Below are 15,908 nucleotides of genomic sequence, written 5' to 3'. Positions count from 1 at the left end.
CAATTCAAGAGTCAATCATGATCTTGTTAGGGTGCGACGTTTTGCCCTGTAGGGAGTAAATAGGATCAAGTTTATTTATAAAAAAAATCGGAGCGGGTTTTTGGCATTGTTGATCCCGATATGGCAGACATTCGAAATATTTTTGAATGACGGGTGCTTTTTAAAGATGATAAAAGTAATTTACATACTTAAATGCCATTTGATGATACCTTCTGTAAGTATTTCCAATAAATAAATACAATTTATGTTAATTTTTTTCAGAATGTCTCTTTATGGCGAACGGTTTCCTTGACAAGTACAACGATCTAAAAATCAAACCTAAACTAAACAAAGAGTATCATTTTGTTAATAAATCGATTGAAAAATTAATTTTTGCTATCTCCAGATTGTACAGGACATCGTAATCAACGATTAAAAATTATAATGTTCGAATTGTGGTTTTGCAAGTTTAAAGTCTTATAACTCAGAAACGAGGGGTCGTATGGGATCTTTTTTTTTCATATCACAGATCATCTACTCATTTTTTACATCAGTTCGGAACATCCTGTATATTTAAAAGTGAAATCGATAAGCTTAACATCCTTGTGGTAAACATTATCCTATACGAATGCAATTATTTCAAAATTTAAATCACGATATTCGTAACGATCAAATCGCTGTTTAAACAATTCTAAAACTATATTTATATATACAAGAATTAATTATATAGTTGATGATGGTTTAATGCTAATCAGTTATTAGTTTTTTTCAGTTTTTCTAAGAATTATTACATAACTGAATGATATTATCAATGGATATATCACATGATTGATTAATAATGAGATTTATGTTGATCACAAAACTAATTACTGTACCTGTGACCAGCATTCATTCGTTCCAATACATAACATGATAACTAACTAAATGTGTAAACTCAAAAAAATCTCTTTTTATTCATGTTTGAGCTCGGAATTTTACGGGATGAAATGTCGGAGTTTTGATTGTACTAAACTTTGAAACTGTAGTTTCACAGTATTTGTGAATTGAGATGAGTTCATCTAAAATTCAATTGTAGGATTGAAATTCAAAATGTAATGGAAGTAGTGATGAATTTTTTGAGAAAAATAATGCTATTCATATACAAATTTGGAGCGTTATTTTAAATTTGCATTTTAAAAGTGCTAGGCACGGCCCTGAGTCTAAATAACGATCTGACACAGCAATTATTGTCAAATATCCTTTATACAAGAATGTTCCCAGAAGTAAAGGGCCTAACAAAGAATATACAAACATTTTTTGGCCACTGCAGTGACCTGCAGTCTGGAACGGTCTTTGCCATATTTGGCGCCGATTCTCCCTTTTCAGTCCATTGTTTTGATTGTGTGAAGTGATCGATCCACGTTTCATCGATGATTATGGAAAGGTCCAAAAATCTGGCTTTATTTCTGTGAAAAACTGCTTTTTGGAATGCCTACTATGTCTGCTAGCTCGCGCTCTTTCAGTCAACGATCATCCAGTGGATTTTCTTCAACATTTCTGGAGTCATCACCTCATTTGGTCGACCACTAGGATGCTGGTCTTCGACTTCGCTAAACTCTGCTACCCACTAGAGTGGAATGTCTTTCAGCTTCTATATTAGTTGGGCTAAATGAAAAATTGTATCACATAGCGATGACGAATTTTTCCATGTTTTCAAATTAACTGAAAACTTTCATGAGTATTTTCATTGAGTTTATAAATGAACCACCACGATATTATCTCTGATATCTCGCCTATGAGTACCTCCAAATCTTCTCTGTTCACCGTCTATCGTTCACAGTAGGGCAATTAGGCCAGCTTCACCGTGGTGTCTTTCTATCCAAGATTGCATGTGCTGGAATGCAGAAGACTTAGTGCAGTATAGCAAAGTATCAAATATGCGTTGAGAAAGTGCTGTCTTTTACCGTTGTAGGAAAAATTGAAAGAGAAATAGTACCTTAGACCTTAAGAAATCGGGCAAGAATGTGAAGAAAGAGGACTACTAACCAAACGGAGACAAAAGCAGAGAGCTTAGCAACAAATAGGAAAAAACGAAAATAACGAGACTAGAGGGCGCCCTAGTCGGGTATCTAGATATCTTGTCTATGCAAGTTCCAAAACACGTTTCCGTCACTATTATAGTATTTGTGCAGTAGCGATTTGAAAGGAACGTGTTTTTTCTCGTGCCGAAAACCATGTGCGACGAAAAATTCTCGTTAAATTGAAAAAAACTCCGACTGAGTGCTATAAATTGTTGCAAGAGGCCTATGGGAACAATTCTCTATCTCGTGCTCGTGTTTTTGATTAGTGTAACCGTTTTAGTGAGTGCCGAAAGAGCCCTGAAGATGACCAGCGTTCATGTCGCCTTGTGACTGTTTCAACTCCGGAAACAGTAACCAAAATCAACCAAATTGTGCGTGCAGATCGTCGAATGTACATCCGGATGATTGCCGTGGCTGTAAACGCCGATAAAGAAACGGTTACAAAAATTTTAGACCAGGAATTACACATGACAAAAGTCTGTGCGAAGTTGGTGTCAAAAAATCTGACTCCTAACTAAAAGCTCTTGCGTCAACGGGTTTCCATCAAAGAAGACTTCCAGCACTGCTTCGATAAATGGAAAAAACGTATGGAAACGTGTGTGGCGAGGGAAGGGGAGTATATTGAAAGGGGGCGTTCGAATGTAGAACAATTTTTATAATTAAACCTTTTTGTGTAACCAGTTTCGTTATTTAATACCCAGACCTCGTATATTTACTTACGGTTTTGTCCACATAGAGTGGAAAGTAGTTAAGTGAAGGATTGGGATTTCTTAGCACCTTTTCATCCTGGACAACGAGTACTATCTTGCTTGAAACTCTTTACCTTGAAGTTTTCTACAATATACGATTGGCCATTGGACAAATTATCAATTTTTGTCTATGAATAGGTAAATACTGAAACTATTATAATTATAATACGGAATATGTTGAGAATTTCTGACGTTATTTTGATGTAACATATAATTTTGAAACGTATCTTCGAGCAGTTCAATAAATTGTCTCGGTAAATTATCACATAAAAGTCTTAAAAAGCTGAAGGACCCTTTTATACATTAACATATAATTAACAACTGTGAATATCGCTATAATAAGCTCTTAATAACATTAAACTACGGGTATAATGTTGTAAATTGTTTTAATGTTTTTTATAATTACCGTTGTTGAATTCTAATTAGATTCGAGTTAACAAACTCACTCTCTTTTCGTCTCAGCAACAATTTTTTTAACGAATTACAGATAAACAAATAAAAACTAGCCAGGGTTTATTCAACTTTGTAATTTTGTGTTTAATAAATGTTGAAGAATAAATTTTCGGACATCGAAAATATAACTGGCGCAGTCATTCGGATTCGTGCTGTCGCGATTTTTTCCGCATAGTGCGAAAAGAAAGTATTTTAATACTACAGTACGAAATCTACGTGCATCCAGGGACAGGACTTCAGAACACTGAAGACTTTTGGCAAACCAAAGAAGTAGAAATGAAGTAGAAAATGCATAAAGATGAAACAACTGTCAGCATTTTATTAGTATAAATATGAATATTGTAAACTTGAACTTTGTAAAAATATTGTAATTTTGAGTTTAATAAATTTTTAAAAACAAATTTTCGGACATCGAAAATATAACTGGCGCAGTCATTCGGATTCGTGCTGTCGCGATTCTTTCCGCATAGTGCGAAAAGAAAGTATTTTAATACTACAGCACGAAATCTACGTTCATCCAGGGACAGGACTTCAGAACACTGAAGACTTTTGGCAAACCAAGGAAGTAGAAATGAAGTAGAAAATGCATAAAGATGAAACAACTGTCAGCATTTTATTAGTATAAATATGAATATTGTAAACATGAACTTTGTAAAAATATTGTAATTTTGAGTTTAATAAATTTTTAAAAACAAATTTTCGGACATCGAAAATATAACTGGCGCAGTCATTCGGATTCGTGCGGTCGCGATTTTTTCCGCATAGTGCGAAAAGAAAGTATTTTAATACTACAGCACGAAATCTACGTTCATCCAGGGACAGGACTTCAGAACACTGAAGACTTTTGGCAAACCAAGGAAGTAGAAATGAAGTAGAAAATGCATAAAGATGAAACAACTGTCAGCATTTTATTAGTATAAATATGAATATTGTAAACTTGAACTTTGTAAAAATATTGTAATTTTGAGTTTAATAAATTTTTAAAAACAAATTTTCGGACATCGAAAATATAAATCGAGTGATAGGTGATTGTTTGCCTTAAAGATTGAAGCAAAAAAACTTTTTCGACAATATTCTGAAAATTTTTTCTATTTGAAGAAGTTTTTTAAATAAATCATCAGAGGAGACAAATTTAAATTGGCATTTCTACGATCTATAAGTAGAAAAAATAATGACATATCAACTAATCACGGATAGGAAAATTTTAGCAAGGACGTGTGTCAACCAGTAATGAGTAACGACAAGTTAATGAGGCAACAGATGAATGATGGACTCTTCGGATGAATAGTCGAAAATTCTCCAAAACATAACTATGTATACAGAATTTTGCTTCAAGCATGCGATTTGAAAGCATCAAGCGCTTCTTCAGGTGTATAAACACGTTGACCTCGCAATTTATTTTTGATCTGCAGGAATGAAAAGAAATGATTGGGTGCCAAACAAGGACTGTACGGCGGATGCACCATCAATTCTATGTTTTGTCTGTTAAAAAACGTTTTTGTTTGAACTGATGTGCGAGAGTTCGCATTGTCGTGGTGGAGAATGATTTATCTTCATAATCATCAGTTTACGAGCAGCAACGATGTTTTCTGGTCGATTTTGGACGATCTTAACAAAATTCACGATGGCTCGAGATGTCGCTCCATCACCAAAAGTCGAAGTGAGTTCATCGACTCACTGTTGATGGTTTAATACAAGTCGAAATCATCGTACAAAAATAATCGCAACTTAATTCCAAGATAAATGTTTCAAGTGTCTTTAAACAACTCAAATAATACTCGTAAGAGTACGTTCACTATTAAAAATGTCAAACTTTGAAATAGCAATGTCAGATTTGACTTATTCACATCAGTGTTGCCATATCTTGAAATTTAAATAGTAATCCTCGTAATTGCGCCATTCAACACAAACGTTGCTTCCTAGGGAAGATCTTAAGATAGGTTGACATGAATCAAGACAACGTGTACTGCAATATCATTTGTTTGTTGCATGCAAGTTGTAATATAGTTACGTTTGACCAAACAGATCGACTGACTTTCGTGAAACTTTATTTTTTCATTATTATATTTATTATTTCACCTAGTTTTGCCTTTATTTGTAAAATGATGGACCTTTTATATGGTTTGTCAAATAATTTTTGTGACAAACTCAATTTTTAAGGAAGAAATTCATTTTTGTTGATAATGTTATAAGGAAGTACAAGGATTTTCTACGAAATTTTCCATAACATGATTCATCATTATTTAAAGGATGTTTTTAGAGAGAGTTTTGGTTATTCTATCTTGAGCTAGTCTAAATAACTGTCCTGCTTCTCTAATCCCAGAATATTCTTAAACCAAGAGGCTTGTTTCCTTCCAATTCTTCCACGACCTTCAACTTTACCCATTATAATCAACTAGAGGATACTAAACCGGCTACCACACCATTATGTGTCCCAAATAAGTTATTTTACTTCATTTAATGTTACTAAATACTTAAAAAAGTAACTTTTTATTTTGATAACCTCGGTTGAATACCAGCGAACATGCATAAAACGAAGATTGACTGCATCCGTGCATAATTTACATAACTAATTACATACAAATAAACTAAGTAATTAACGTCTTGTTGCGAATTTGTTTTATTTAGTATTCGTCTCTCGGTGGGGCGTAGGGGTTTTTACAGAGGAAATTGATACGATCAAATTTGTTTTGTAGAAATTTCAAAGGGCGGTACAACGAAAACCTTAAGTGCTAAACATAATTTTAAACAAAAGACAATTCTTTCTAAAATTTTCTGTATTCATCTTATATTATCACGAATTGATGATATACTACTTAAGTTTTGAAATATGGCAACACTGATGTCAATATGTCAAATCTGACATTGCTGTCAAAAAGTTTGACATTTTTAATAGTGAACGTACTCAGGACATGTTGTCAAACGAGTGCTATTTAAGGTGTTTACAGATGCTTGAAATATTCATCAAAATTTGGTGAATATCGTTCAAAAACGGCTGTTGTGCCAGAAAACATCGATGCTGTACATATTTAACCGTCAAAACCCATCACAAAATTAATGTCCAACAGTACCTCAACTAAATTTTCCCAAATCGCGAATCGATATAATGGCCTGATCCGACCCCATTAGACTTCTTTTTGTAGGGAAATAGTTGAGATAGTTATAGTACAGTGTGAATTATATCTAGAATTTTCTTAAGAATGCCAAAAATTGAATAATATACAGTGCACATTGCATTTAAAATAAGAAAGTTGGTATTCACCATTGTAAAATAATTTTTTACTGAAAAATAAATGCCAATAGACGTGTCCAAACATACCCTCAATGATTTGTCAAAAAATTTATTCCATGTGATTGATTCACACTGTATATACCTATTTATAGCCGATATTTACATTGTTGTCAGATCTTTTGGGTTTTTTTAAGTACGAAGATTTTTTTATTTAGTTTATGTTCGAAACTTTTCCAGATAATTGATTTATACAAAACTCACAATGTACAACAGTCTTTTAAATGCAAGTTTAAAGTTACTAAACCAATTTCTGACAGCTAACAATTCCACAAACAATTTACGAGACTGAACGAGATCGTGAGACCGATTATCTAAAATATTTCACGAACTTGCACCTACGAGATATTCATTATATAATTTAAAATTATATTTTAATTAAATATTTCCTTGAATGTATAATATTGATAATAATTGTATTAGAATGAACAGTTATTTTATAATAATATACTGTATGTTGAGAAAAAAAAAACGAAATAACGATGGAAACGAACGTCGGAATATCTAACCAGAAGGCTTGTTATAGGGGGACATGATTTTTACTATTTTGGAATGGAAAAACATTTAAGAAATTATTACAGAAACGAGATGTGATATATTCAGAATAAAACGGGCACAATTTTGAACAAGCAGTGATTGATCAAGACGATAATTCACCAGCACATTAATCGAACCATGTAGAGTAGTATTTAACAAAGCGATAAGTGATACAGCTTCACTAGCATCCGTACAGACCCGAAATAGTTCCTAGCGACTTTTGGCTCTTTCTTTTGTTAGAAATTTAGCTCAAAAGATAGAAAGTTCGATGACAAAGAAATTAACCTCGTATTTGCAAAAAAATGAACTTGTTTATTAGATATACCTAGAAAAGGTTCATTTTTTTAAGTCAATTGATTTTGTTAGAAAATGATTCGGTTAATAATATAAAATGTATGAAACTTTTTTTTATGACTATTTCTCACACTTTGTGGTATTTGTACAATATTTTTGGCATATACAGTATGTGTAAACTAAAGCGATAAATTCCCACGCCATTCTACACTACGATACGTGTTGTGGGATTTTGTATGAAAAAATACTTGATTCTTCTTTTCTCCTGTACATTGTTATTGTTTTTATCACATTGAAAGCTATATTTGAACTATTTTTAAGTATTTGAAGCTGAACTTCATATTAAATTATGGTTTGTGGTCAAAACAAAAATCTTATTATCCTGATTTGACTCTCTCTGTAGCAAATGTTGATGCCAATTAATATAAAACAATAATCAAATATAAGCCAATGAATCTAATTTATTAACATACAAAATCAAAGTTACTGTTAATATTTATAACAAAATATTAATATAGACGTTCGTTTGCTGATTCAATCAGTTGTTAATCCTTCTAATCTGTCACTTACTATACTATTCAATTTGTTCCATAAACAAAATGATGTAATTTACCTCTTAAATTTGTTTACGAAAAATGTATACATAACAAAGTTTATTAATCTTCATACGAAAATGGTTATTTAATTATAAGTATGAAAATTAACTAAAAAAGAAGAAATACCTTTTGACGTATAATAGAATAAATCAAATATAACAAAATAATAACTTAGATGTTCGTTTGCAGATACAATCAGTTGTCAATCCTTCTAATCTGTCACTTACTATACTATTCAATTTGTTCCATAAACAAAATGATGTAATTTACCTCTTAAATTTGTTTACGAAAAATGTATACATAACAAAGTTTATTAATCTTCATACGAAAATGGTTATTTAATTATAAGTATGAAAATTAACTAAAAAAGAAGAAATACCTTTTGACGTAAAATAGAATAAATCAAATATAATAAAATAATAACTGAGATGTTCGTTTGCAGATACAATCAGTTGTCAATCCTTCTAATCTGTCACTTACTATACTATTCAATTTGTTCCATAAACAAAATGATGTAATTTACCTCTTAAATTTGTTTACGAAAAATGTATACATAACAAAGTTTATTAATCTTCATACGAAAATGGTTATTTAATTATAAGTATGAAAATTAACTAAAAAAGAAGAAATACCTTTTGACGTATAATAGAATAAATCAAATATAACAAAATATTAATATAGACGTTCGTTTGCTGATTCAATCAGTTGTTAATCCTTCTAATCTGTCACTTACTATACTATTCAATTTGTTCCATAAACAAAATGATGTAATTTACCTCTTAAATTTGTTTACGAAAAATGTATACATAACAAAGTTTATTAATCTTCATACGAAAATGGTTATTTAATTATAAGTATGAAAATTAACTAAAAAAGAAGAAATACCTTTTGACGTAAAATAGAATAAATCAAATATAATAAAATAATAACTGAGATGTTCGTTTGCAGATACAATCAGTTGTCAATCCTTCTAATCTGTCACTTACTATACTATTCAATTTGTTCCATAAACAAAATGATGTAATTTACCTCTTAAATTTGTTTACGAAAAATATATACATAACAAAGTTTATTAATCTTCATACGAAAATGGTTATTTAATTATAAGTATGAAAATTAACTAAAAAAGAAGAAATACCTTTTGACGTATAATAGAATAAATCAAATATAATAAAATAATAACTTAGATGTTCGTTTGCAGATACAATCAGTTGTCAATCCTTCTAATCTGTCACTTACTATACTATTCAATTTGTTCCATAAACAAAATGATGTAATTTACCTCTTAAATTTGTTTACGAAAAATATATACATAACAAAGTTTATTAATCTTCATACGAAAATGGTTATTTAATTATAAGTATGAAAATTAACTAAAAAAGAAGAAATACCTTTTGACGTATAATAGAATAAATCAAATATAATAAAATAATAACTTAGATGTTCGTTTGCAGATACAATCAGTTGTCAATCCTTCTAATCTGTCACTTACTATACTATTCAATTTGTTCCATAAACAAAATGATGTAATTTACCTCTTAAATTTGTTTACGAAAAATATATACATAACAAAGTTTATTAATCTTCATACGAAAATGGTTATTTAATTATAAGTATGAAAATTAACTAAAAAAAAAGAAATACCTTTTGACGTATAATAGAATAAATCAAATATAATAAAATAATAACTTAGATGTTCGTTTGCAGATACAGTCAGTTGTCAATCCTTCTAATCTGTCACTTACTATACTATTCAATTTGTTCCATAAACAAAATGATGTAATTTACCTCTTGAATTTGTTTATGAAAAATGTATACATAACAAAGTTTATTAATCTTCATACGAAAATGGTTGTTTATCTATAAGTATAAAGGTTAACTAAAAAAGAAGAAATAACTTTTGACGTATAACAGAATACATCAAATATAATAAAATAATAACATAGACGTTCGTTTGCTGATTCAATCAGTTGTCAATCTTTCTGTTCTTATGATTTAATTCTCTTCTTGACTTTGTTTATGATGAACGTTCACATAACAAAGTCATATCAATTCTCATACTAAAATGGTTGTATAACTGTCAGTGTGAAGTCGAAAAAAACGAAAACGAAGAATTGACGTTTACAATTTTTGTTAATTTCACATAATTATAAAGATACATCGAGATTATCATTAATAAACAATATTATTTTGAATAATTGAATTGTTTTTTAATTGATAATCATATAAAATACGTTTTTATAAAATAATTGGTTGGAATATTTCCCATAACATCAGTTTCAGTCACCCTAGATCATTTGTTTACATAACAATGTATTTAAGTCCGAATCGCATTCGCATGCGAGCTTCGCCCAACTGACTCCGCATTCTTTATATGCAAAATAGCTTTGAATACAGAATGATCACGAACAAATAGTTACAAATTGCTCCCGATCTTTATAACTTTATTTACTGGCTTCAGTATATACATTCACTTATTTGGGCATTTGTTCGGACACTTTTACAGAGATTTTTACTTGAACCCACTAATTTGAGAAGTAATGCAATTTTGCAAATACCAAATTATGATTTAGATGCAAATAAATACCTTATAATGAGTTCTTTTATGAATATCATAACCTCACATCTCATCAGCAAGGATCTTTCCCTTTCGTTTTAACTTTAAATTTAACATCGCGGTCTTTAAATATTATAACCTTGCAGTTTCACTTGGAATACCCTGAAGGGGGTTTAAATCAACTATATTGAAGTATTTTTTGATTTTCGTCCCACCCAGTCAGATTTTCTTGATTTTTTCTCACCTATATCGATTTCAAAATTTATATTTTTGATGTAGTTAAATTTTTGAATGGATTTTAATACATCGGAGACATATGTTTGATTTATGATATATTTTAGACTAAAAGCAATTTTTTTACCATAATATTGACGCAGTCATTTCGTTAAATTCACTGGGATTCAGTTTGAAGAACGCTTTGAATTTATTATCGTTTTTTTTTAAGTATAAAAGTAATCAAATCAATTGGTTATACCTGATGAATTCTAAAGGAAGATTGGTGGTAGGCTGGGGGGTATAGCTCGAAACACCAAGAAAATTTAATAAAACGTTTATTTTTTTAATCAAGCAGGTTTACAAAAGCTTCAAATCGTCAAAAATGGATTTTGTTTAGTATTAAGTATAAGATAATTTAACTTACAGCTTGTTGTTTTCTTTTCAAAATCTTGCACCACTGAAATGTATGAAGATCCTGAAGACTTGTAAATAAGTTGATGTTTTATCGGAATTCTAGAATGGTTTTCTTAAACTGATCATTCTTAAGCTGATAAATGATAATCAAAACACTCCACATGGAATTTTTTTGGGAAAAAATATAAATTCGTTCATCAGAATTATTTAAAATTACGTCGATGATTTGTGAATGAGAATTTTATAATACTTTAATCACATTCATTATTTTCTTCGTCTGTTTCAGGTCCAGATATTCCAGGATTTCTGCTCCAACCTTTTAGAAAACCAAAGAGAATAAGGACGGCGTTTAGTCCATCGCAGCTTCTCAAATTAGAGCACGCTTTCGAAAAGAATCATTATGTGGTTGGAGCGGAACGCAAGCAGTTGGCACAATCTTTATCCTTAACGGAAACTCAGGTAAATTGTTAAATCAAATCGTCCCAGTTTGAAAATTTCGTTTTATTCCAAGATATCTGTTTGGGTCGATGCAATTTTGCGCGCGCACATATATAAACTATCAATTTCATCGGGATGGGGGATTATCATTACAAAAACCCGACGGGTATCGTCGCCGGGTCTATCGGGAAGGGATTGAAGGGACAATTACATGGAAAGACGATGAATGTTATTGGCGCATGGGGAATTCGAACCGTTTAACGCCATCTTGCCGGGAGATGACACCGTCCCTCTATTGTTTGTGTTTGCGATTACTTGAGTTGGGGTGAGCCGCCGAATAGAGGAGGGTGAACGAATTAGTTCATCTGCTTTTTAACTGGTAGGAAATGGGGTCCATGAAATGGAAGCTAATTCTCTCTAACAATAAAATGCTAACAAAGCTATAATTATAGAAAAACACCGTGTTTTCGTTGTGTATTCATTTGCTTTCTATTTTGAGGTTATATTTTTTTTATAAACTAAATAATCTCGCATTTTAAAATCTTCCAACACGTTATTTAACGATTTATTTTTATTATGATTTCGTTATAGATCTCGGAATCGCAACATCTTTAAAATCCCGTATTAAATGAACGTGTATAAAATAGAAGAAAACTGCGCCAGCCTCTTCTTCCGTTGCAGCAGTTTCAAATTTCAGATTGTATCACCTCCAAGAAAGGTGAACTTCAATCAAGTTATAATAATTGACGAAATGCTCTCTGGCATTTAGAAAACTGATGAGGTTAATTAAAGTTATCCCATCGTTGATCTTTTCTTTTTCTTCTTCTTTCGCTGTTTCAGTAACTATGTCCGCAACAGCTTTCCTAAGTAGGATACACCGCGATAACCTTTTGATATTCACCTGGTTGCGCATTTTTCTTATTACGAACAGTGGCGGACTAAGCCCGTCAAAGGCTCGGGGCGGCAAAGCTGAATGAGGCCCCCCCATATAATTTACAAGCTTTTTATTCGGTTCATTTGTACGTATAAATAGGTGTTTATGTTTATTTGAATTCGACTTGGATTATTTAGGCTGCATAAACATATATACAGGGTCCTTCACGACGAGCTGTATCGATATGCATATGGAAAAGTACTGGGACCCAAACTTCGTTATTTTAAACGGAATGCTCTAGTTTTTATTAAATTTTTGGAATCTACGCAAAATTTCAATATAACTTTATATGAGGTATCGTATGCCTAAAGTCCACCATTTTTTAATTATTTCACATTTTCGAAAATTTTGGAAACATGCAATCCTCCACTGAAAAAATTATATTTCTATGTTTAAGTGAGTCAGGTCTAATATTTTTGGTATTTGGACATATAACACAGTTTTAAAAATCTGTGAAAACCTTGACAAAAATTTATATAGGGTGTTTAGAAAATGGTGCCGAACTTCGAGACCTAAAAACTTAATCTTTTCAAATAGCAACCCCCATTTTTCTCTTTCCCATTAACCTCCATAAATTTAGAACTAAAATTTATATAGGGTGTTTAGAAACATAAATTTAGAAGTAAATACCCCTAAAAAACGGAAACAAATATTATTTTTCCAAAACAGTGTTCCACAATCATATATGAAAGTTATTAATCATATTGGGGGGCGAGTTCGTATATAGTCAAGGTCGATTTTTTTGAAAAAATTCGTATAAAGGTAGTATTTATAACCTTCTTTAAAATCTACCCTGTGATTTTGCACTGGGGGTGAAAACAATCTCGATAGAATGACTATTTCTAAGCAGCTTTTACTGTATACAGTTTTTTTCTAAAGTTGATACTCATTTTTCGTTGAAGAAACGTATTTTTTTACCGTTTTTAATGAATAACTTGAAAAGTTTTCATTTTATCAGACAAATTATTAAAAATAAAAATGTAGCTAATGAAAAAACAAAAAGATTCGTTTTTTAAGGTTATGAGTTATTGCTCGGATGGCTATTTTTGGGTAACCCCGAAATTGAAAACCTTTAACCTCAAATAACTTGATGAAATTTTTGAAAAAAACTCAAGAGATGTTTTCCACATAGAAAAACCTTTAAAAATCGCACTGTCAAATATCAACAGATTTAGGAAGAATTCATTTAAACCGTGTTTAAATCAAATACATGCTAAAATAGAAGATTCTCGACTTTTTTACGATAAGGGGTAGTTTTCACCCTTAAAAAATAAAAAGCACCTTTCAGCACAGGTATATTTTGAATAAGAAGATAAGTAGAGCTTAAATTCAAACTTTTATAAAAATCGACGTTGATTAACAACACAGTTTTAACGTTTTTTTACCGATTGTTCCTGGCCTATTATTGCTCACTTAGTTGGAATTTCTGGAACCGATGGTGATGATAATGAACACACTATTTGCACTACCACTACACCAACACTCACAATTACACTTTTTCGATAACCAAAGTTGATTGAAGTCTACTGAAGACAAATTTCAGTAGACTTCAGTTTCTGAAGACGATAACTTTGTTATCGAAACGCTGTTGATGTAGTGGTAGTGCAAACAGTATTTTCAGTATTAGTGCTCACCCCGCTAATATACGAGGATTGTTACTTAAATTAGAGATAAACAAATATTTAGATATAATTGGATATTTTTTAAACCAATTGGAAACATGTTTTCCATTCTGATCCAGGTACTAAACGCATCAACCGCTTCTTCAGGTGTAGATTAAAGTTGACCTCGCCATTAATTTTTGATCTGCGGGAATCAATGGGTGCCAAACAAGGACTGTACGACGGATGACCCTTCAATTCGATGTTTTGACTCTTCCAAAACGTTTTCGTTTGAACTGATGTGTGAAATCTCTCATTGTCTTGGTGGAGAATGAATCGTTTTCTGTGATAGTTTCTGGCAAACAAATGCTTATGTTCCATCCAGAATTAAAGGTTCTACGTTGCTCTAATGGAACGGTTACGATATGTATAGCCGAACATTTGCTTCGAAGTGCTTCGTGCGCGAAAAATTTTTCTTGGATTTGAATCATCTTGCAAGATCCATACAATCGATTGTTGTTTAGTTTTCGGGTTCATACGCATAGATCCAGCAACCTAACCTGGTTTGGTTAGGTTCTTTCGACTACAATATCGATATTTCGAAAACTAAGCGAGATATCGAAACATTCGATTCTTCACTTTTAGATCGATCAACAAAATGGCATTGGTAAATTCTGGCTGCACGGAAATCGTTCTCGTGTACACATTTTTCATGTCAAGTACACTTTGACTTGTTCTCTTAAGACTAGAATGTCAAATTTGATTTCAAAACATTTTTTTTGTACGATGCACATCGATGTGATTCGTTTTATTCGACTTGAGTCACTGAGTTAATAATTTCTACTTTTATTATATTTACTCATGGTTTTTAAACTCGTATAAATCATGTCAACAACACTGTCCAGTTTGCATTTATGATTTAATCCTGTCGGAGCAGTAAAATGCAAATATTGCATACAAAAGACCCCCAGTCAATTTACAATAAAAAAGTTTGACAACTAACATCAGACACACCCATTGCTGCCAACAACACGAAACTCAAATTCACAAGTCATTAAGCATTTGACAAACGACCGCGTTTGACTACAAACTCCCATACAAAGTATTTTATATTCCGCCTATAGAAAATATGGCAATAATAAAATCGACAATGGAGTTTTTCATGTTTTCCGGTTTAACTTGGTTGTGAATCGTCTGCTTCCGGATTAAAGACAGTCATCTGTTTCTAGTTTAGGCTCCATTTGAGACAAATGCTCGCATAAAATGATGCTACGTTAGTTTTTTTTATCGAACAAATTCTATTTTTGATCCGAATTGCGTTCACATATCAACTGTAAATTCAACTAACTTCATTTATAAATCAGAAAACGAAATATGAAAACTGCTGTTTTCTATTGTTGTCAAATTAGTTGTTGATGACCGAATCGCCCATCCCCACTAAAAGATCCGTATCTAATTCTTCTTATTACTTATTTATTACGCCGTTAAGATCTGACAGGTTCGTACTTTAACGTTCCGTGCCTTGGGCAGCATGCATGCCAGACGCGATACCATCTTCGACAAAAATACGTTCTGTGAACTAATTATTCATTTTACTTCTAATTAATAGTATTGATAACATAACTCGGTCGAAAATTAATAATTTAATGGTACGTTGCCAAGTTATAAATGGTGTTCGACGCTAACTTGTGTACTTCGATTGTCGAGATCTTAACGTTGCTTCTTTTGATTGCTAAGAAAGATTAGCCATTCAGTCTGACTGGTTTGCTTCTTGATTAATCATCTGAATTA

At 31.6% G+C, this 15,908-nt stretch overlaps 1 protein-coding gene across 1 annotated transcript in view; it reads left to right on the top strand.

Moving 5' to 3' along the window:
* Positions 1 to 15,908, top strand: part of LOC130898790 (homeotic protein empty spiracles-like) — a 44,887-nt gene that overhangs the window by 16,263 nt on the left and 12,716 nt on the right. The window contains exon 2 of the mRNA XM_057808305.1: positions 11,431 to 11,603. Within this exon, the coding sequence (XP_057664288.1) occupies positions 11,431 to 11,603 (173 nt within the window). The remainder of the gene's footprint in view (positions 1 to 11,430; positions 11,604 to 15,908) is intronic.

The sequence above is a fragment of the Diorhabda carinulata genome, chromosome 10, assembly GCF_026250575.1.
Source record: "Diorhabda carinulata isolate Delta chromosome 10, icDioCari1.1, whole genome shotgun sequence".
In the NCBI taxonomy this organism is placed as follows: Eukaryota; Metazoa; Arthropoda; class Insecta; order Coleoptera; family Chrysomelidae; genus Diorhabda; species Diorhabda carinulata.
This window is presented reverse-complemented; position numbering and strand designations above follow the sequence as displayed.